The 21628-nt window shown below is 43.8% G+C and overlaps 2 protein-coding genes across 2 annotated transcripts in view; one reads left to right on the top strand and one right to left on the bottom strand.

The window, feature by feature from the left end:
• The window catches only part of Noct (nocturnin), a 23060-nt gene extending 3924 nt beyond the window's left edge, over positions 1-19136 (top strand). The window contains exons 2-3 of the mRNA XM_028763597.1: positions 15222-15491; positions 17197-19136. Coding sequence (XP_028619430.1) covers positions 15222-15491; positions 17197-18032 — 1106 coding nt within the window. The 3' untranslated portion in view covers positions 18033-19136. The remainder of the gene's footprint in view (positions 1-15221; positions 15492-17196) is intronic.
• A 1714-nt stretch (positions 19137-20850) lies between these two features.
• Positions 20851-21628, bottom strand: part of Elf2 (E74 like ETS transcription factor 2) — an 86861-nt gene continuing 86083 nt past the window's right edge. The window contains exon 12 of the transcript XR_003710890.1: positions 20851-21585. The gene's annotated coding sequence lies outside the window, so the exon portion shown is untranslated. The remainder of the gene's footprint in view (positions 21586-21628) is intronic.

Below are 21628 nucleotides of genomic sequence, written 5' to 3' on the forward strand. Positions count from 1 at the left end.
AGAGAGAGAGAGAGAGAGAGAGAGAGAGAGAGAGAGAGAGGGGTAAGAAGAAGCTCTAACGCATTAAAGAAGAGTGGAGAAGAAGCGGTTTGCAGAATGGGCGGCATTCTCCACAGTATCTTAGAAACATTTGATTTCTGTTTAAGAACTCAGATTCTTGAACTTGGCAAATCAAAAATGAATACCCAGATTCCACATTATGAAAAAGAAATAACAACTCCTCAGATCCCTTTTATTTCTTCCTTCTCACTTGATTCATTTTTTAAAAATTTTTGTGTGCTTCTTATGCCATGGGTGTGGAGTACCTGAGAAGGCCAGAAGAGGGCATCAGATCCTGGAGATGTTTGTCAGGAGTGCTGGATGGAGGTGGAAGGAGTGGATGACAGAAGGATCCTCCTGAAGAGCAGCTGTGCTCTTGACTATTGCGGCTCTAGTCCCCCACCATCCCTTTTCTTTGTTAGGACTAAACCTAGATCCTCGCTCATGTCAAGCAGGGTGTTGTTGTTGTTCTTTCTTTTGAGAAAAGGATCTTATGTTACCCAGCCTGGTCTTAAACATTCGTGTGTGGCTATAGATAACCTCAAACTCACTGATTCGTCTCCCTTTCCTACAGAATGCAAGGATTATAGGCATGGGCCACTAGGCCAAGCAAGCTAATTGTCCCTAAAAAGCCCCAGACTTGTTAAAAGGCCTTGAAGGAGCTGAGACCTGCTCCACCTCTTTTGTGAGGCTGTGAGTGCCAACATATTCACAATCTGCATCTTGCAGTTAAGTGCTTAGAGGATGAGCACCTTCAGAATTATTACATACTATATGGGCATAAGAGGGAACCTTGGGGGCCCATCTCAGCATTTTACTTTCCTCTTTAAAGCAAAGACAGCAGCCCACAGTAAGGCAACAGTTGCCACAGTTACGGTGCCGCAGGGATGCAGAGTCGTCTGTGGGCTGGGAAATGCTTTTCTCCAGATCCTCCTCCTCAGTTAATGAAGAGTTGGCTGGATCGCTGCTCTCCGCCACTGGAACACGGTGCTTTTTTCTTGGAACAATTTTAAAGGCAAATACCAGCTCAGTAGAAAAGACATCTTTATTTAGTAGGCCCCTTAACTTGTGAGTAAGCTGTTTACGAGAAAGAAGAAATGGGAAAGCTTGTAATTATCAAGCTTCTCCAGAATACATGCTTTTCCTTATGGAGAACTAAGCTATCATTTTCCTGTAGAGTTCAATGGTAACAGTTTAAATGCAGAGGGAGACTGGAAGTGGTGGTTAGGTTAATAACCAGGGCTCCAGAATGGAAATCAATAGATGGACATTTGCAAATCTTTTGACCTTGCTTGCTTTATCTTAATGCCAGATGGCCTCTAGAAGAAATTAACACATCAACTGATAGTGTGCCATATCCACAAACTTTTTTTATACTCAACCAAGTGTTACAATGTTCCATATGCTAATTACAGCAGGAATTGAGAAGAACAATCCAGATTGGTTTGGCCAGATTGGTTGGGAGAAAGCTTTGAAGGGGAGGGAGAGAGGGCACACTTGAGAGGGGGACAGTAGTAGTGGGGCAGGGAGAACACTGTCATTAAAAATGCCAATTCACAGATTTGATTTTCTCAAGAGAAACCTGATAAATTCTGTCCAGCAAGTGCCTCTGGCATTTCTTCGGGGGTTGGGAATATTCTATAAGCTTGAGCCTGCTTTTCCAAAGGTGTCCCCCCTTTTTAAACCCTTAATTTTATGTTTATGAGTATTTTGCTTCCATATATGTCTGTCCATCCTGTGCATACCTAGTACCTGAAGAGGTCAGAAGAAAGTAGTAGATTCCCTGGAACGAGTCACTGGGTGGATGTAAGCCCTGGGGAAGAGTAGCGAGTACTCTTAACTGCTGAGCCAGCTGCTGCTTATAACTGAGGCACTACAGAGAGGATTCTGAAAGAATGGGCTTTACTTGAAGGAGAATTAGGCAGTGTCCTGGTGTCTTGGAAAAAAGGAGAAAGGGAGACTGACAGCCACGTGTTAGGAGTTACTTTTGACCCATCAAAAGTGGTGTGGCCTCAGGTTACCCTGTACTTCAGGAAATACTTAGAACTTGGGAGTGATGCACCTTGCTGAAACATCTGGTTGGCTAAGATGTCCTGGTTATCTTTGGTTTGTGCTGTGCTGAAGATTGACCTGGGACCCTCCCTTACACATACTAGACAAGTCCCGAGACACTGCGCTACATTCCTAACCCTTATATTTATTATATATATTTGAATATATACAATATTCTATAGTAGGGGAAAAACAGCCTTCCTGAGGAAAGAAGAAAACTACATGCCCTCAAGTAAGGCTTAAAGCACTCTTAGGATGAGTGAGCATGTCAGATACAGGCTAGAGTGCTCAGGAGAAAGAAAGATAAAGGATACAGATGTCTTTTTCTCTTTCCGCTATCAAAAACTGTCAGGGCCCCACTCTAATTTTCTGAAGTTTGATACCAATAAGTTGAGCCTGAACATTTGGTGTTCTGGCATGCCCAGGTGGATGGTGTAAGGAGACTCACTTCACTTAGGGCTTTAGAAGTCTGCCCTAATTTTTTTTATTGATCCATTTCTTACACTTTCAGAAATTAGAGATTGGTATTAGAGTGTAAGGTTTGTGCAAAAAGGGCAATTTTAAAGTCACTTTCCGTGCATCTTGAGCATGAGAAGTCCATGAGGCCAGCCTGGGAGGCCTAAGATCTTGCCTCAAAAAGTAAATAATACAGTAAAGCCAGGGAATGTAACTTGGTGGTAGAACTCTTCATTCAGTCCCCAGTACCAGCAAGAAGTGGTATGATCGTGAGTCTAGGAAGTGCCTCAGTCCTAGGTAGGACTGTTCTCTCAGTCTTCCTGTGTCTCCCATAACTGCCCTTCCTACTCCTAAATCCAGTGCTGGGCTTTGAACCCTGTGCTTCTTGCATGCATGGTGGACACGGCCACTGAACTACACTCCCAATTTCCGTGGCTCTAGTTTGGGAGGAGATTTGGAAAGTGGTAGTTAGGCCTCTCTGTAGAATGAGGAAGCCAGTGGAGACCACTCTTTGCCAAAGGTAAGGAAGGCTGCCTTCTGTGCTCTCCTTCCCTGCTCAGAAATACCCTTGAAAAGCGAGCAAGATAGCGCAAGCTTGTAATGCCAGCCCACCCTCCCTCAAGAGGCTGGTGCCAGAGGATTTCAAGTTTGAAGCCTGCCTGGTGTGTACAATGAGGTCCTGTCTCAAAAACAACAGCAACAAGAATCAAAGGGGAAAATCTAAGTAAACTTGCCCTGGAAGTTTGTTCATAGACTGTTCCTGATCTGGTCTGCCTCACTTTGAGGACAGGCCTCTCAAGGCCTAAGTTGCGTGCCCACTTTCTTTATAGATCTTTATCAGATTCTGTCCTGGAAGCAGTGAGGAGGGCAGGCTGAAACTAGTGTAGCTGTTTGAAATATCTTTTTTTCTGTATATTATTTGTTTGCTTATGTGTATGTGTCTGTACACACATGTAGGTTCCTGTGAGGTTATAAGAGGGTATGGCATTACACTGAGCTGGAGTTGTAGGAGATTGTGAGAGCCCCAATATGGGTGCCAAGAATTTGGCCTATTGATGGCATAACTTCTGGCTTTCTGATTAATTTTTTTTTTTTTAGTTTTATTTATGTGTACAAATGTTTTGCCTGCATATATGTATGTATGTATATCACATGTGTCCCTGGATACTCTGGGAGGTCAAGTGTCTGTTCTTCTGCCACAGGAGTTACAGATACCTCTGAGTCACGGCCTGTGTGTTAAGAACCAAACCCAGGCCCTCTGTAAGAACCATAACCACTCTTAACCACAGAGACATCTCTCCAGCCCTAAGTTTTTTGGAATGTAGGTGCTTTATTCTCAAAAGACCTTAGGAAGGAAAGAAAGTATGTTCCGTTTTGCTAACTTTATCTAGAACCAACAAACCTGGTGACTTATTATGGTACACCAGATAACCAGTTTCCATTTTTAAAAATAATTTATAATTTTACTTTAGTTTTTATTGTTAGTGACAGGTCTCATCAAATAGCCCAGTGGAATTTACTGTGAAGCCTAGGCTGTCTTCAAACTCAATATATAATAAAGATTGAACTTGAACCCCTTGTCATCCTGGCTTCCTCTCCCAAGTGATTACAGCCGTGTGTTACCACTCCCAGAAGGCTCTGGAAATTCTTGTATGAAAATTGACTTTCCTTGTTTTTTAAGCCACAGAAAACTTGGTTGATTTCATCATGTATGTGCAAACTCTGCAGGAGCTGTGGGAGAAAGCAGGTGAGGAGACAGACTTACAGGTCTATCTTAAGGTCTCTTAAGACCAGATAGGTCTTAACTAAGTAGCCCTGTCTGGCCCGGAACTTACTAGATAGACAAGCCCAGCCTTGAATTCACAAGAGAGCCACCTGCATCTGCCTTCCTGGTGCTGAGATTAAAGATATGAAGCACAATTTCCAGTAGCAGTTTCATTTTAATAAGGTTAAAACCTGAGTTGGCAAACTTTCTCTATAGAACCATCTAGTAACTGTTCAGGCTTCCTGACCCATGTCTAACCCCTGAAGTTGCAGTATATGAGTATCCACAGGCAGTATATAAGATACATACTTTTTATGGACATTGAAATTTGAATTTTGTGTTTTTTCACATGTCCTGGAATATTACTGCTAATATTTTTTTCAACTACTGATCAATATAGAAGAAACTAATGATGTCTCATAGATTAGCAGCAGCACGAGGCAAGGGCAGCAGTAGAATGGACTGTAGCTGTGGACCCTCTTCTAGAGAACTCTGCGTTTTGAACAGAATGTTCCCTTGGGCTTTTTCACAGCTGTAAAAACAGGTCATTTTAAAAAGCATCTTGGGTCTTATTAATGCAGAGATGGGATGGCACCAGACTGCTGGGGCTGTGCTTTTCCACATACTTCTTCAGAGTATTATTCTAGAACCCAGCTTAGAGAAACAGTTGGTCAGTTGATGAACAATTGAGCACCAAACATGTTAAAGTAAGTTTTATTTGTTTGCTTTTGAGAGTGTGTACCAGTATGTGTAAAAGGATTTCTTTAGAGATATTTTCTAATAAGGCTGTCATGACTGAAAGTATGGCTCAACCTTTTCTGGAACATGCTTTGGCTGTCTCATCTAGCCTCTGACTTTCTGCCTGCTGTTCATGGATTATGACACTGTGTCTAGGTGTTTGTATTTTTAGACACATTGGATTGAGAGTCATGACCTTCACTGGCTATCTCGGAAAATGCCACTTGGGTCATGACACTGCTTTGTACACTCTGTGCTGTACCAGTGTGTGTGCCTTAGTGGCGGTGACGTCGACAGATGGAGGAGGTGAAACTTGACCTTTGACGATTCCTGGCACAAAGTCTGGGCTGCCTTGTGTGCCTGGCCTCTTCCCTGCAGTAGTCAGTGCTGCTGGCGATGCTGACAGTCAGCAGTCCAAGGTGCAGGCAGCTTCCTTCAGGGCCCCAACTCCAGTCTCCTAACATCAGTATCCACGTATGGAGTGGTGACCTATGGGATTGCTGGAAGAGTACTGAGAACACATAATCTGACATTGTTGTAACAGCCTGCTCTTTAAATGTTAGAACTACTAATCATTCAGATACACTGGGTGCATCTATCCAGTCTCAGAGAGTTATAGTTGATGTAAGCATAGTCCTAGAGATTGACCTCTGGACCCTGATCCTGCTCCGCTGGACTACATACATAGCATTTAAACTTGCAGAACCATGTCCTCGTGTGCAAAGTTAAACGCAGGCAGCCTGCCAAAGACTGTGTACTTTGCTGATAAAAAAATATTTATTTTGCCGTTAGGGGTATATGCTCTACCACCATATGTCTCCAGCCCTGTTAACATTTTCTAAAGTACTATACTGGGTGTAATGTCCCTGCCCTCATACTAGCTGTCCCATGCCCAGGACATGGTGGTACACACTGCTAATCCCAGCACTTAGGATGTGAAAGGAGAAATGGTTCAAATATCCAAGGACAACTAAAATTAAAAAAGCATGTCTGGAAAAGAAAAAGAAAAGCTATCAATGCATGTGCATAGCCCTAGATGAGGATGCTTGAGTATTTGATTCCTTCAAAGTATACTAAATATGTAGCACAGTTAACATCTAATTGTCTCATGTCATTTTGTGTGAACTTCCACTTATTTGCCCTAAAGGTGGCCACATTTATTCAGGAACCCATTCTAATAATCCAATGAGAGAGTGAGCTAATTAGCTCTCTTAACCTTTTGAGGTAGTTGAGTGCATGGCCAGCAGATGGCAGCATTGGGCTACTGGTACTTGTCATGCAGCGTGTTGGTGTGTTCTTCCTTGTTCCAGGTTTCCCTAAGCCTAAGTTTGATCAGCTTCCAAATCTCCCTAGGTGTGTGCCTAAGACATTGCTGGATTTGGCTTATTATTTTAGCTGGGTCATGTTGTCTAAACTCAAAATGGAAAACATCCACTGACCGGGTAGTTGGGTATGAGTAGTTGCAGGATAACTAGAAGAGAGAACATGGTGAGGAGTGGTGTCTTCTAATTGCTGTTAGGACTGTTTGGGAACTAGGTAGGACCAGTTTGAGTCTCAGCTATTGAAATTACCTCCAGTGATTTAATTAAAAATGTAAAGCTGCTTTATTTAAAGTCAGAGTCACAGCCAGGAGCTGTGACAGCTCAGTCCAACACTTACCTAGCAAATATAAAACCCTGGGTTCCATCTTTTAGCTCTGAAGAGAAAGGTCTAGGTAAAACTAAATATGCTCTTTTACTGTTTAATGTAGAGTGGGACAATGAAGTCTGGGTCTGTGTAACCCCAGCTGCTCCAGAGCTGTAAAGACCAGGTTAGCCTGGTACCTGAAGCAATCTTGCCTCTGCTCTTAGTGCTATGATCACAATATGTGATCACAATATGTGATACAAACTTCATTAAATTCTTTTAGGAGGATAAGGTGGTGTGTGCCTTTCATCTCAGCACTCTGGAGACATTGGGGCAGGAGGGTCTCTGAGTTCGAGGCCAGCCTGGTGTCTATAGAGCTAGTTCCAGGACACCCAAGGCTACACAAAGAAATCCTGTCAACAAAAACAGAATTCTCTGAATTTCTTTGAGGCAGCCCAAGTTGGCTTTGAACTCATATCCAGGAATACAAAATGGGTTGTTGTTGAGCTTCTGTTCACTTCTGGAGTGTCGTATCTTCTGAGGAACAATAATTAGATGACGCATCAAGACAAGATAGGTGAATTCCATCCACTGCCTCCCTGCCACGTCCCACCCCTTAAAATGTATGCTGGCTGGTTTGTGTGTCAACTGGACACAAGCTACAGTCATCAGAGAGGAAGGAGCCTCCGTTAAGGAAAGGCCTCCATGAGACTCAGCTGGAAGACATTTTCTCAATTAGTGATCAATGGGAGAGAGGCCAGCCACCCCATGGTGGGTGGTGCCACTCCTGGGTTCTGTGAGAAAGGCTGAACAAGCCATGTGAAGTAGACCAATAAGCAGCACGTGACTTTCCATGGTCTCTGCTCCAGGTTCAAGCCATGCTTGAATTTCCTATTGTGACCCCCTCCAACGATAGACTTTGATCTGGAAGTCTAAGCTGAATAAACCTTTTCCTTCATAACTTGCTTTTTAGTCACAGCAATAGAAACTATGACAAAATGTAAACAAAAAATTTAGGCAATGTTTAGATCTAAGTCATTTTTTATCTTTATAATAATCCTGAACTTATAATAATATGAGATGTAGCATATAAAATGTAGTTAGATGGTAGTATAAACTAGATTATGTAATGACAGAGCCGTTAAAAAACGTGTTTGTAAAATTGGTTGCTAACTAGTTGAGAAGGTAGGAGAAAGGACAGGATTTCTTTAGGATCTGCATAGCCTTGTTTGTAGAGTATTGTGAAGAGTTTTAGGTGTTCCCCAAATAGTCCACACTCTTGGGTTATATCAGGAATGCTAGGCTAAACACCCGGGAATATCTTTGAAGCTCCCCATGAGTGCAGTGGGTCAGGCTGGAGAACCATTGGTCCTTGATGTCAGTTGTGTTTAGGGATAGGGATATATATACTGCTTTAAGGTGTATGTGCTTAGGTGTCTATGTATTGCAAGGGATGGTGCTGTTGGGCTACTCATTCTGCAACAGGCTCCTTAAAGTTAAGCTGGTTCTTGACTATGTTGCTTGATGGCTAAAATGAAAACCGGCATTTTTCTTTCATGGTGAGCCACTTAAGAGTCAGGTGAAACTGTAAAACTTCCCTGTTGTTCACTTTGAATATCCTATATAATTCCAGAAATACATAGCACATGGCTGCTAAAAGTATTTATAGTCCAAAGGAGAAAATGGCAAAGAATGCTTTTCAGTTAAAATAAAAGCAATGTCCTCTGTCCTCTGTCAGCCCTTCATGTGCCTTCGAGTGTAGCTCAGTGGTAAGGCACTGGCTTAGCATGACAAGGCCCGTGTTCTATAAACACAATAGTTTGTATTTCATAACAGCCTGTGACATACTTAACCTGTATTCAGATGACGATTCTGAGATACTCTTTTTTTTTTTTTTTTTGGTTTTTCGAGACAGGGTTTCTCTGTGTAATCCTGGCTGTCCTGGAACTCACTCTGTAGACCAGGCTGGCCTTGAACTCAGAAATCCGCCTGCCTCTGCCTCCCAAGTGCTGGGATTAAAGGCGTGCGCCACCACCGCCCGGCTGAGATACTCTTTTTAATCTTGGAGTTTTCATTTCTCTTAAATTGAAAGTAAAATTACTGTGCTAACCTGATTTTCACTTTTTAAAATAATAAACTTTTCAAAGGAGCAATAAAAAAATAAATTTGCACTGTCCATAGATAATTAAAAATCATGCTTTTTTGAGTATTGTGATTAAGAACTCACAGACACAAGATTTTCTCCTGCACTTTTCTTAGAAGTTTAATTTTTAGCTGATCAGGGTGCTCAGACCTGTAAGAGCAGCCTTTGGGACCCTAGTACTAGGCAGGTGTGAGCTACAGTGTAAGACTTGCTTCTTGTTTGTTTGTTGTACTGGGGGATTGAACTGAGGGCTTTGGACATGTGTGCTAGACACATGCTCCATCACTGAGTTATATGCCCTGCCTTGATTAATGTTACTGATTTAGGGTCTCACTAAATTGCCTTGACTGGTCTTGAACTTACTGTATTGGCTACTCATATATACAACTCACTATCCCCCTGCCTCAGCTTCTAGGGTAACTGGAATTACAGTTCTGTGCCAGCAGGCCTTTTCCTCTTGGGTGGGCTGGGGTAATAGTTTTGGGAGAAGTCCACAAAGATAGACACTGTCATATATGTCACTTGACTTAGTCACTGACATGGCTGTGATCATCTGCCCAGTGTAAGGTTTGCCAGGTTCTCCAAGAACCCGGTGTCTGTTTCTTAAATTATTTGGAATCTTCTATAGGACCAGCTTCCCTACATTTCCTGCCATTTGTTTATTTACCTTATTGTGGTTTCATCAAGATTTGTTTTAACCCTTGGTATATGTGTTTTGTTTATGTATTTATTTATTGAGGCAGTTTCTTCATGCAGTCTTGGCTGTTCTGAAACTCACTCTGGTTGGACCAGGCCTCTGCTCCTGAGTGCTGAGCAGCGCTCCTGGTCTGTCTGCTAACATCACATCTGTTCCACTGTGGGCTTTGGCCATTGCGGTCTCTTTCAAGTTGGTTCTTGTCTTTGGTTCAGTTACTTGTCCCAGTCATTTCTTCAAGGACTCTGGATTCCACTTGTGAGTTTATTTCTCATTTTCTATTTATGTGTATGTGTCTGAATGAGTGTATGCCACTTGTGTGTAGGTGCCCAAGGAGGCTAGGGGGTGGTATCAGATCATCTGGAACTAGTTACAGGTAACCGTGAGCTAGCTGCCTGTGGTGGATACGGGTACTGAGCCTTCTTTCCAACCCCAGTTATTTGTTTGGGTTGTTTTGTTTTGTTTTACTGATTTATTTATTCTACACGCGTGGGTATTTTGCCTATATGTTGTATGTGCACCACATACATACCTGGTGCCCATGGAAGTCAGCAGAGGGTGCTGGAGACCCTGGTGCTAGAGCTATGGTTGTGAACACAATGGGTCTGGGAACTGAACCCAGGTCCTCTCCAAGAGCAACAGGTGATGCTAACTGCTAGTCCACTCTCCTAACACTACATCCCTCCCACCCCAGGTTGGTTGGATTTTGAGACAAGCATTAAACGCCAAGAAACGCGTGCCACAGTGCTCTATGCAGTGTGTCTTAGCTCTCAGGAATGTATGTCTGTGAATGAGAGCCTGCACACACACACGTGCACGCACCCTGTATTGCATCCTTGTGTGTACGTCACAGGATGATAAGCATGAATTCCCAGTGCTGCTGCATACTCATGTTACAGCACCCCTCTCAGCCTCTCTTAACTAGAGTGTCCGACCTAGCCAGGGACACTTGCACCCACTCACCCGTTTTGTTTGTTCACAAGCCAGTGGTTTTTGGATTGTTAGGTCCTTCCCTCTGAGAAAGCACTTTACCAAGTGTGTGTGACCACATTTCTTCTTTTTTAATCCCTATACTTTGCTGTTGAACATTGTTTTCCAGAGATAATAACCCCCTTTTTCCTAGGCTGCTCTGAGAGCTGGTCCGACTCCTTGTTTGGTTTTTGAAACCTCAGTCCCGCCCCAGTGGCAGACCCCTTCCGATAACTTCCCACGTAATTCTTCCTGATTCCACCGAGGACCACACCACGGATGCAAGCCTGGGAGGCTTTGGATGCCATTCTCATTCAAACCCCAGCTGTGCCTCCACTGTTCTCTTACTGCACTGTTCTTCCATGAGTGCCCTGTCTGCCCCGCCCCAGCAGCCACCACTCCTGCAGACTCTGGTTTCCTGTCCTGTGGTTCCTCCAGGGGGTCTCACAGTCAGCTGCAGGACCTGGCTTCTGTCACTTAGAGACTGCATCTGAGGTATTCCTCTTAGGAGTCGCTCCTGCACCTTCCTACCAATAATGCTTTATGGACATTCTACACTTACTTAACTGTTCACACACTGAAGGGCACCATGTCTGTTAGTTACTAAATATGGTAAGTCTATTAAATTAACATCTATAAGCCCTACCAAGCCCCATGTCTCTTAAAATAGTTAGCTACACATAAATAATCAAATAATAAAATGCACAGTGAAGCCATCAGGTCTGAGTTATGTGTGGGGACTTAACTGTTTAGTTAATTTTGCTTCCCTGTGCAAGAATGTCCACCACTGTCCTTACCTGAACTTCAGTAGCTTTTATGATTAAAGGCTCAGTTTATTGTATGCTTTGTCTTTGTTGAACATCAAAATAACTTTCTCATATTTTGTCACCATTTTTAGTGTCTTGGGAAGAGAAGCGTGTTTTATAAGCTTCCTGAGGCTGTTGTACCAGAAGCCAGAGAATATTCCTTAAAGTTTACACACTCACCCACACTTACAAACACAGCATTTCAAAAACAAAATGCTCAGACTAGTTGTACATTTTTCTCCTTTTTAGGCAAAATTTTCTCAAAATAGCTTCTTTTATTCCCTCCTCCCCTCATTCTGACACCAAAAATAAGAAATGTCTGTTGTCACTAAAGTTTGCTGTGTTACTAATTCCAGATCTCTCTCCTTTCATCTGGCTTCAGATGTCAGCAGTATGGGTGCAGGTCCTCAGTTCCTCATGAAACATCTCTCTCCCCTGGGCTTGCCTTTGTGAATTTTTAGCTTTCAGAAGCTGTGCCTCACCCCATCCATCTTAGTCAGTGAAGTACCAAGCCTTGCACATTCCAGGCAGACCTGTCTCTGAGCTACCTGATTCAACAGTTACACTAAGTCTAACCAAACTGGCCTTAAACTTACTTTGTATCCAGACAAACCTAGAACTCTGGATCCTGCTGCATCAGCTTCCCAAGTACCTGATAGTGCATACATGTACCATATGGCGTGTGTGCATGCACCACTGTCCTTCTTCCGTTCTCTCATGTTTCTCTTCTGTCTGTCCGTATTGCCCTACAATGTACTGGGGTTTCTGTTTTGCTTTTGAGATAGTGTCTCACTGTGTAACCCTGGCTGGTCTGGAAATAATTGCATACACCAGACTAGCAAACTCAGAAATCTGTCTGCCACTGCCTCCTTCCTGAGTGCCGGGATTAAATCAAATAATCAACTCTGAATTCTCTTTTGCACTTGCTCTTCCTCTGTCCAGACTGCCCTTCAGTAGGTTCGTTGGGGTTATTTTTGTACCACTTGTATCTTTGAAGACCCATCCTGGACCGTCACAGATAAGCAAGATTTCTCTGCTACCCAGATTCCCACCTCACCTCTCCTAAATTTCTCCATTGCAGTTTTCACCAAATGTACACTCTGTGGTCCTTTGGTCTTCCCACTATAAGATGTGCTGCCTGAGAACAAGGGTTTGGTCTGTTTATTCACCGGTGTGTCTACAGGAGGCCAGGGTAGCGGGCATTTGTGTATCAGATATATGAGATGTTCATTTGCAGATGTGGGCTGTGCTTGTATGAGTGAGGCAGAGGGGTTGATGGAGATTTCTATGATGGGCTCAGTAAGTGGTCTGTATTCACGATGAGTGTTGTATCTCTAAGTCCCTCTTTTAAGTTACTTTTTGTTTATTTTTGAGATAAAATCTCACTGCATAGCTCTGGCTGTCTGGAACTTGGCCATGTAGACCAACCAGGCTGACCTGGAACTAACAGAGATCTGCCTGCCTCTGCCTGGAGCACTGGGGTTAAAGTTTTGAGTGTTTCAACCATGCCAGCCTTTTAAAAGACTTTTCTGGTTATTTTTAGCACTTTGAGGCTGAGTCTCAGGTAACTTAACCTCAAACTTACCTTGTATGCTAGTATGTGATAAGCTGGTGTCTTAGCTAAGGTTTTACTGCTGTGAACAAACACCATGACCAATACAAGTCTTATAAAGGACACCATTTAATAGGGGCTGGCTTACAGGTTCAGAGGTTCAGTCCATTATCATCAAGGCAGGAGCATGGCAGCATCCAGGCAGGCATGGTGCAGGAAGAGCTGAGAGTTCTACATCTTCATCTGAAGCCTGCTAACAGAATACTCACTTCCGGGCAGCTAGGATGACACACCTACTCCAACAAGACCACATCTACTCTACCAGGGCCACACCTTCTAATCGTGCCACTCCCTGTGCCAAGCATATCCAAACCGTCATGGCTGCCTTTCGTAAGAAATGTAGCCCAAGCTAACTGTGCTAACTAAGGAACAGTTAGGAGGGTGTTTGTTTGTTTGTTTGTTTTGTTTTTGTTTGTTTGTTTTTATGTTTTTCGAGACAGGGTTGCTCTGTGTAGCCCTGGCTGTCCTGGAACTCTCTCTGTAGACCAGGCTGGCCTCAAATTCAGAAATCCGCCTGCCTCTGCCTCCCAAGAGCTGGGATTAAAGGCGTGCGCCACTACCACCCGGCAGGAGTTGTTTTTTAAAACATTTATTTATATGTGTTTTCTGTGTATGCGTGCATGCATGGAAGCCAGAGGTTCTGGGAATCAGTCCTCTTCTTCTGTCATGTGGATTCCAAGGATGAGACTCAGATTGTCAAATTATATGAGAGCAGGGGCTTTTCCCACTGGGCTATTCTGCCAGCCTCTGCTTTTTAAGATGGAATGTTCTCTTTACTCTGCCCTCCTTTGTGTTGTGTTTAATCTTGATGTATCCCTTGTTGAGTGGTGTAGCTTTTGTATGAAGAATTCTTCCTTTAGGCTTGAATATCTAGGTGAGGAGGACCAGTTTGAGTTAAGGAAAATTAACAAAAAGAGGATACTTGGATACACCAGTTGATTTTGATACACAGGGACATTTGTGACCTGCCAGGGCCACAGCTGCTTGTGGCCACAGCCAGCCAATTTTTTATAAAGATAGCTTGGCCTTTGTCTCTCAAGAGACAGTAAGTTGGGACTGATCAAGAGATTGCTTTAGTAAGAGTGCACACTGTTACAGAAGACCTAGTTCAGTTCACAGCAGCTGGGTTGGGCAGCTCATAAACCACCAGTAATTGCAGCTCCAGGCGGGTCCAGACCTTCTTCTGCCCCCTCAGTTACCTGCACACACTGGTACACTCACATCTAAAATTAAAACTGAGAGGACAAGATGTCAAAGATAGTAATGAAATCCAGGGTCTTCTGCTACTTTAAGAAAACTAACCACTTTAGTTTCTCATGGTAATTGGTTAAAGATCTTTCTTGGAGGTGGGTCACAACCTGTTAAAAAATGAAGTTAGGAGGTTGGAGAGATGGGTGAAATAGTAAACTTCCTACTACATAAACAGACATCCAAGCTCAATCCCTGGCATTCACAGTCAAGCATGGTCACATTTATCCATAATATTAGCTTGGGAGAGCAGAGATCTCGGAGGTGCCGAGCTTCCCAGTCTGACCAGTTGGTGAGCTCTAGGCTCAGTGAAAGCCTGTCTTTAAAGACCAAGTTAGGAAGAGATGAAAGAAGACAGCAGCTAGTGGCCTTGTGTATGTACTTTTACACCTGTTTATTTCTTCTGTCAAACTTCAGGGGTTTAGTTTGGCTTACAGTTCCAGAAGGATGCAGATCAGCAAGACAGGGAGAGCAAGGCATGGCGACAGTCAGGAAACAAAGTATGGGCAGCAGGGGCTGGAAGCCGCCCAATCATTTCTTCACTCCACCCTTCAAAACCATTCTGGTGTTTAGGTCTGCTGTTTGTTTGTTTGTTTGTTTGTTTGTTTGTTTGTTTGAGACAGGATCTCCCTGTGTAGCCTTGATTGTCCTGGAATGCCCCCTGTAGCCCAAACTGGTCTAGAACTCATAGAGATCTGCCTGCCTTTCCCTCTGTGGGAGTAAAGGCGTGCAGTGTGCACCACCACTGCCTGGCACAAAAACCCTTCTTAAAGATAAAAACTTGGGAGAAGAATGTGTATTTTGTTAAGGAATGCTTGTATAAGACTGTGAGTGGGTGTGTAAAGACGAAGAGGTTATTGAGATTACATGAGCAAGCTTAGTTTTGCAAGAGATTAGTTAGCAGCAATACTTAAATTGCCTGTCCTTGTAAGAAGCTGGAGGCCAGAAGCTCCATTATTCATCCCTAGAGATGGCTTGATGCCCGCAGGCAGTGTGGCCCTGACTCAACCCTGGAGTGGGACAGTGAAGCCACTGACTGACGCTGGCTATGTCACTGTGCTTCTCTCCTGCAGTGAGTTCCATGGGAAACGGCACCAGTCGACTCTACAGTGCTCTCGCCAAGACAATCAACAGCAGTGCAGCTGCTCAGCACCCGGAGTACTTGGTGTCAGCTGACCCAGAACATCTGGAGCCCATTGATCCTAAGGAACTTCTCGAGGAATGCAGGGCTGTTCTGCACACTCGGCCACCCCGGTACCAGAGGGATTTTGTGGCCCTGAGGACAGATTGCTCCAGTAGCCACTCTCCCATTAGAGTCATGCAGTGGAACATCCTGGCCCAAGGTATGCCTGGTGCCGAGCAGTGAAGTCTGCAGCAGCTTCCCTTCTGCTTCTGTGCATTCTCAACCCTCCTGTGTGGAGGGAGGAATTATGGGTGGTTTCTGTTCAGCAACTGTGGGATAAGCTTAGGCATTCTATTGCCAACAGCTTGAGTCTACGACAGCATTTACAGGCAACAAACTGAATGGGTAGTAGGGACAGTGTATGGGGCAGCAGCTGAGGCTAGCTGTAGTTGGCCTTGGTGACCATGGTTCCATGATGACTGCTAGAGTTTGAGGCCAACGTGAGCTGTGGTGTGAGGCCTCGTCTCAAAACAAAACCAGAGATACTGCTTGACTAGTTCCTAGCACTTAAATATTTTTATTTGTGGCAGCTGGCTAGAGGTGGCCTACACCTTTAATCCCAGCACTCAGGAAACAGAGGCAGGGGAAATCTTAGAGTTCTAGAACAGCCAGGGCTATACAGAGAAAGAAACACTGTCTCGGGGGAAGGGAGGATTAAAGAAATTTGTGGCATTAAAGGGCCCCTTTTATTATACTTGCTGAATTAAAAACCAGGCTTATCAATCATTTTTATGTGGTAATACCTTTTATCTAGTAGTTGAATTGTAAGCAAAGGTATCTTTGCAGATGAAGAGGTGGCTCCGTAGTTAAGAGTCAGATGGCTCCAGAGAATGCTCCGCCTCTGGCCTCCGCAGGTACCTGTACTCAAGTGCTTACTCCCCCTTACCCCAGAGTTAGACATAGACATAGGTTTTTGTTTTGTTTTTTCTTTTTGGGGGTGGTGTTTTTTTCTTTTTTTTTTTTTTTTGTTTTGTTTTTGGTTTTTGTTTTGTTTTGCTTTCTGAGAGACAGGGTTTCTCTGTCTAGTTCTGGCTGACTTAAAACTAGCTCTGTGGACCAGGCTAGACTTGAACTCAGGGATCCACTAGCCTCTGCCTCCGAGTACTGAAATTAAAGGTGTGTGCCCACCACCACCAGACTCACTAATCTTTCTTTTAAAAAAGTATTTGTATTTATTCTTTGGCAACTTCATATATAAATACCATGTATGTTGGCATATATCTACCCACATTCACCCTGACCAGCTGCCCTTTGATTCTATTCCCTGGAGAATGATTCTATTCATTCGTAAGGAGAAAAAGCTACTCATTTGTCGCATTCATTCTGAGTAGTATCTACTTATATCCATTCATCTGGCTTTCTTATAGTCAGTGTTAAAATTAGTATTCATTTAAATTGACAATTTTTTATATCCCCAGGACTGTGAAGAATGGTTCCTCTAAACCTAAAAGCAAGTCTTATATCCTAGAATACAGCTATATAAAATATTTTTTATATATAAAACCTCTGCTGCTTGCTTCAACAGATAGTATGAGGTTATTTAGTCTGAGTGTGTTAGCACAGCTAGACAGATCTGCTCCAGCATCAGAGGCAAATATCAGATTTCCAAGCCTCTACCCACTAGATTTCTTTTTCTTCCTTTTCTTTCTGTTTTCTCTTTTCCTTTTTAGTCAGAGGCTCAGTATGTAGCCTTAGCTGGCTTGAAGCTCAATGAAACATCCCACGATGGCCTTGAACTCAGGGAGATCCACCTGTCCCAGCCTTTCCAGTACTGAAATTAAGGGTGTACCACCACACCAGGCTTCCTCATTTTCTTTGAGGTCATGGTCTGTAGAAGCTGACAGATGTTTGGCTTTTCTTTTCAGCTCTTGGAGAAGGCAAAGACAACTTTGTGCAATGCCCTGTGGAAGCACTCAAATGGGAAGAAAGGAAATGCCTTATCCTGGAGGAAATCTTGGCTTACCAGCCAGATATATTGTGCCTCCAAGAAGTGGACCACTATTTTGACACCTTCCAACCACTCCTTAGTAGACTGGGTTACCAAGGCACATTTTTCCCCAAGCCCTGGTCACCATGTCTAGATGTGGAGCACAACAACGGTCCCGATGGCTGTGCCTTATTTTTTCTCCAAAGCCGATTCAAGCTCATCAACAGCACCAATATTAGGCTGACAGCCATGACCCTAAAAACCAATCAGGTGGCCATTGCACAGACCCTGGAGTGCAAGGAATCTGGGCGACAGTTCTGCATTGCTGTCACCCACTTAAAAGCACGCACTGGCTGGGAGCGGTTCCGATCAGCTCAGGGCTGTGACCTCCTCCAGAACCTGCAAAACATCACACAGGGAGCAAAGATCCCCCTGATAGTCTGCGGGGACTTCAACGCAGAGCCAACTGAAGAGGTCTACAAACACTTTGCTTCCTCCAGCCTCAATCTCAACAGCGCCTACAAGCTGCTGAGTCCTGATGGACAGTCAGAACCTCCGTACACAACCTGGAAGATCCGGACCTCAGGGGAATGTCGCCACACGCTGGACTACATCTGGTACTCCAGACATGCTCTGAGTGTCACGTCCGCTCTGGACCTACTCACTGAAGAACAGATTGGGCCTAACCGGCTCCCATCCTTCCATTACCCTTCAGACCACCTGTCACTAGTCTGTGACTTCAGCTTTAATGAGGAGCCTGACGAGCTTTTATAAACACTATCACTTTAATCACAAGAGTCTTAACCAGGGATGTTTTGGGAACTGAAAAAGGATAGGAAATTGCCTGGAAAAGGACACCCAGTTCCTGCCACTTACTCTCCATCATTTCCAGCATGCCCTTGAAAAAGAAATTGTTCACAAACCTTTCCAGTTAAAACCTGCATTGAAAAGGTGTTTGCACTCCAGTTTGAGCTTGTTTCATCTGTGTACCACCCTCTACCATTTAGGGGCATTAGTAGCATAGGCTGTCTTGGTTTATAGTTGAGGGTATTGTAAAAACCCAGTTTGTGAGCCCTTCAGAATTAAAGTAAGATGTAGGAAGTTTTCTAGGCATCATTTCAAGTTATTTATTTGTGGGATTTTTAAATGTCAGCAGGAAGTGCATGGTAATATTTATTTTTTTATATCTTCATGTAAAATTAAGTGGGTTATATAGCATTGTGGACATTTTAGAACCATGCAGGTTCAGTCTTAATTCCTTAAAACTTAAAAATGTTTTTATTTGATATAACAGAATGTACACTAAGGAACTATTTAGCCCTGGGGGATTTGTGACTTTACATGTACATTCTTCACAAATAATCCCTGTTTGCTATGCCTCCGACTTATCTGTTGTGTTTTAAAGAAAATCAGTAGCGTTGAGTTCTTTAGCTTCCACTGTTTAGTCACTGTTGGGTATTTGTGCCTTTTCTGTTGTGATGACATTGGTAGACAGGACATCACCCCAGTCACTTCTTCTGGAATGTGCTTTTATAAGTAGCTTTAGGAACAGTTCTGGAATAGTTGCTAAGAATATTAGTGAGAAGTTTTATCAAGACGCCAGATGTGATCCCAACATTCAACTGAGACGAGAAAGTCCATGTCTTAGAGGCCAGCTTGGGCTGTCTAACAGACCCTTTCTTGAAAAAAATCCCAAAGACAGCCAGATGATTGGGTTCAGATTTTCTAGAAAAAATTTAAGAGTCAAAAAGATAACCCTTCTCTTTCAATTGTTGAAGCCTCTTCCAAACAAAATAACCTACCAGTGGTAAGACGGTAAATATCTTAATATGTGAGTTCTGAATATTACTTAAGGTTAATAAATGGACTTAAAGAGTGCTTTTGATATCTTGTCTTTTTAGTCTAAAGGAATCTGGGAGTTTGTTTGGATCTTGTAATATTTTATGTTGTTACACACTATCCATTTGTACACTGAATTTTCATCTCAACAGTAACAGAAGTAACTACATTCAGGCTTCTGGGTATCTTGGTCCCAAGGATGGAGCCCTCCAAAGTGGCTTACGCCTGCATTCCACCTCCAGATCCTCAAGTAATATAGTGGTCAAGTTCGTCTCCCCATTGTACGAGAGCACTTCAGGCTTAATGCAGACACATACTCACCAGGGGCCAACAGTACTTTACCACAAGACGTGACTTGGCTATGGGAACACAATCAAGTCACAGCCTCAGAGGACTTGGAGTAGCTGAATAGTTTCAAGGCATTTAGAACTGAGGCAGCTCAGTGGTGGAGCACTTTTCTAGCTCATGTAAGGCTCCAAGCTTATCCCCCACCACCAGGAAACAGACAACTACCAGCAGGACATGGTAGTGCCTGGGGAGAGTAGAAGTAGGGTGATCAGGCGCTCACGGCCATTCTCAACTACAAAGCAAGTTCAAGGCCAGCCTGGCTTCTTTGAAACCCTGTTCTAAAAGCCAAAATAAGAGATGGGTGTTCAACAGAGATTTGCAGTTAGTGGCTCAGCCAGTAGGAATATCCTTGTTTCTCACCCTTTTGGCATGTTTGCTTTATCCTCCTTGCTTAACCTTTTTTGATACACTTTGTAGCCCAGGCTGGCCTCGTGCTGTGTAGCCCAAGATGACCTCAAACTTGTAGCAGTGCTCCTGCCTCTGTCCCAGTGCTAGGATTACTGTGTGAGCCTCCACACCCAGCTTTGCCCATCATCCTGCTTTTCTAAGACCAGACTTTGTTCTTCTTTGGCTCCCCTTCCCAACATGCCAGTTCCCAGCCTCAGAGTAGACCTTTCCCCAAGTAAGGCTTCCAGTGCCTACTGTGGGAATATCTGTTTTGATGCTTAACTCCTGTTGGGAGCCAACTTCTAGCAGAAAGTGGCTATCATCTTTGCAGCCATCTCGAGCCAGACACCCTGACAAGAGACTTGTTTTCAACAGCCCACAACAGCTGAGCACACTCTGATAAACATCTTGTTTTTTTTTCACATAGCTTGTTTTGCTGTTTAGTGCCGCCAGCAGCTAGACACATGTGGTCTCCACGCTGCTAGCTAGGCGCATGTGATATCCACGCTGCAAGGCACGTGACATAGTGTCTTCAGCTCTGCTTGTCCACGAGGGCAAGGCGTGGTAAAGGGTATACATACTCAAGATTTCCTTTTAATAAACAGGACTTGACCAGACTCTGTCTTGTCTCTATTCTTCGCATCTCTCGCCCCTCCATCCCCACTCTCTCTCTTGCTAGACCCTGACCCGCGGACCAGAGCAGCAGAACGGGCCGTTACAGAATGGCGCCTCAACGTTGGAGCTCCAGTAAGCGGGGTACAGTGAAGGACACCCCGGGAATTGGAAGCATGCATCCTCACTCCTGCTCTGGAGAACCTGTTGACTGACCAGAACGGGCCATTACAAAGTGGCCCCCCAAACATGGGGCAGAACGGCCGTTACAAACTCCAACTCAAGAAAAGTAAAAATGATGTGGAGGAGATGTCATAGATATAATGTCTCAATGAGAAAATTTATTGACACCAGCAAAGAGACAGCTGGGCAGAATGCTATTGAATTTAAAGAAATCACAATGGTGTATGTAACAAAAACCACTTTTATTTATTTTAGCTTTTTGGCACACTAGCTTCCTGAACTCTCAGCATTCCAACGTCTGAGGTAGGATAATGTTTTCTGACAACCTGGGCTACATAGCCAGACCTTATTGGAGGGAAGGCAGGCATGCACAAGATGCCATCAACAGGACTGGAAAATGGCTAGATGTGAATGACCCAAGGTGTCTGAGATAAACTTACACATCCCTGGCAGAAATAAAGGGCTGTTAATACTAAAGGGGATGGGAGTTTAATCCAGCACTCAGAAAGAGCTGTGTGGTGTGGCAGTTAGGTAAAATGAGCTCATAAGAGTAAAAATCTAGTCTGGACCAAGATCTGGTAGGAAAAAACATGGGCAACTATCTGAAAAACAGCTCTCACAACGAAATGACTAAACATTCAGTAGTGTCTGCTTGTGTAGCACACACTAACTCCTCACCCCCTCTACATTAGTAAGCCCTATAGACAAACCTTGGTTGGAAGTCAAAAATCAGGATAGCCATGTAGGCTGAGAAAAAGCCAGAGGCATGTCATACGAAACCAGATTGACTTTGGGAAGCAAACTAAGGCACAAGGTTTGATTGGGGGGTGTGGAGACATGGCTCATGGGTTAGGAGCATTTGCTGCTCTTACAGAGGCCTCAGGTTTGATTCCCTGCACCTACATGGCAGCTCTCAACCCCAGTTCCAGGAGCTCCAACTCCTGGCCTCCACAGGCACCTCATACATGTGGTACACAGGCACCTCATACATGTGGTACACA

This window comes from Grammomys surdaster, unplaced genomic scaffold (genome assembly GCF_004785775.1).
Source record: "Grammomys surdaster isolate TR1022 unplaced genomic scaffold, NIH_TR_1.0 139, whole genome shotgun sequence".
NCBI classification, from domain to species: domain Eukaryota; kingdom Metazoa; phylum Chordata; class Mammalia; order Rodentia; family Muridae; genus Grammomys; species Grammomys surdaster.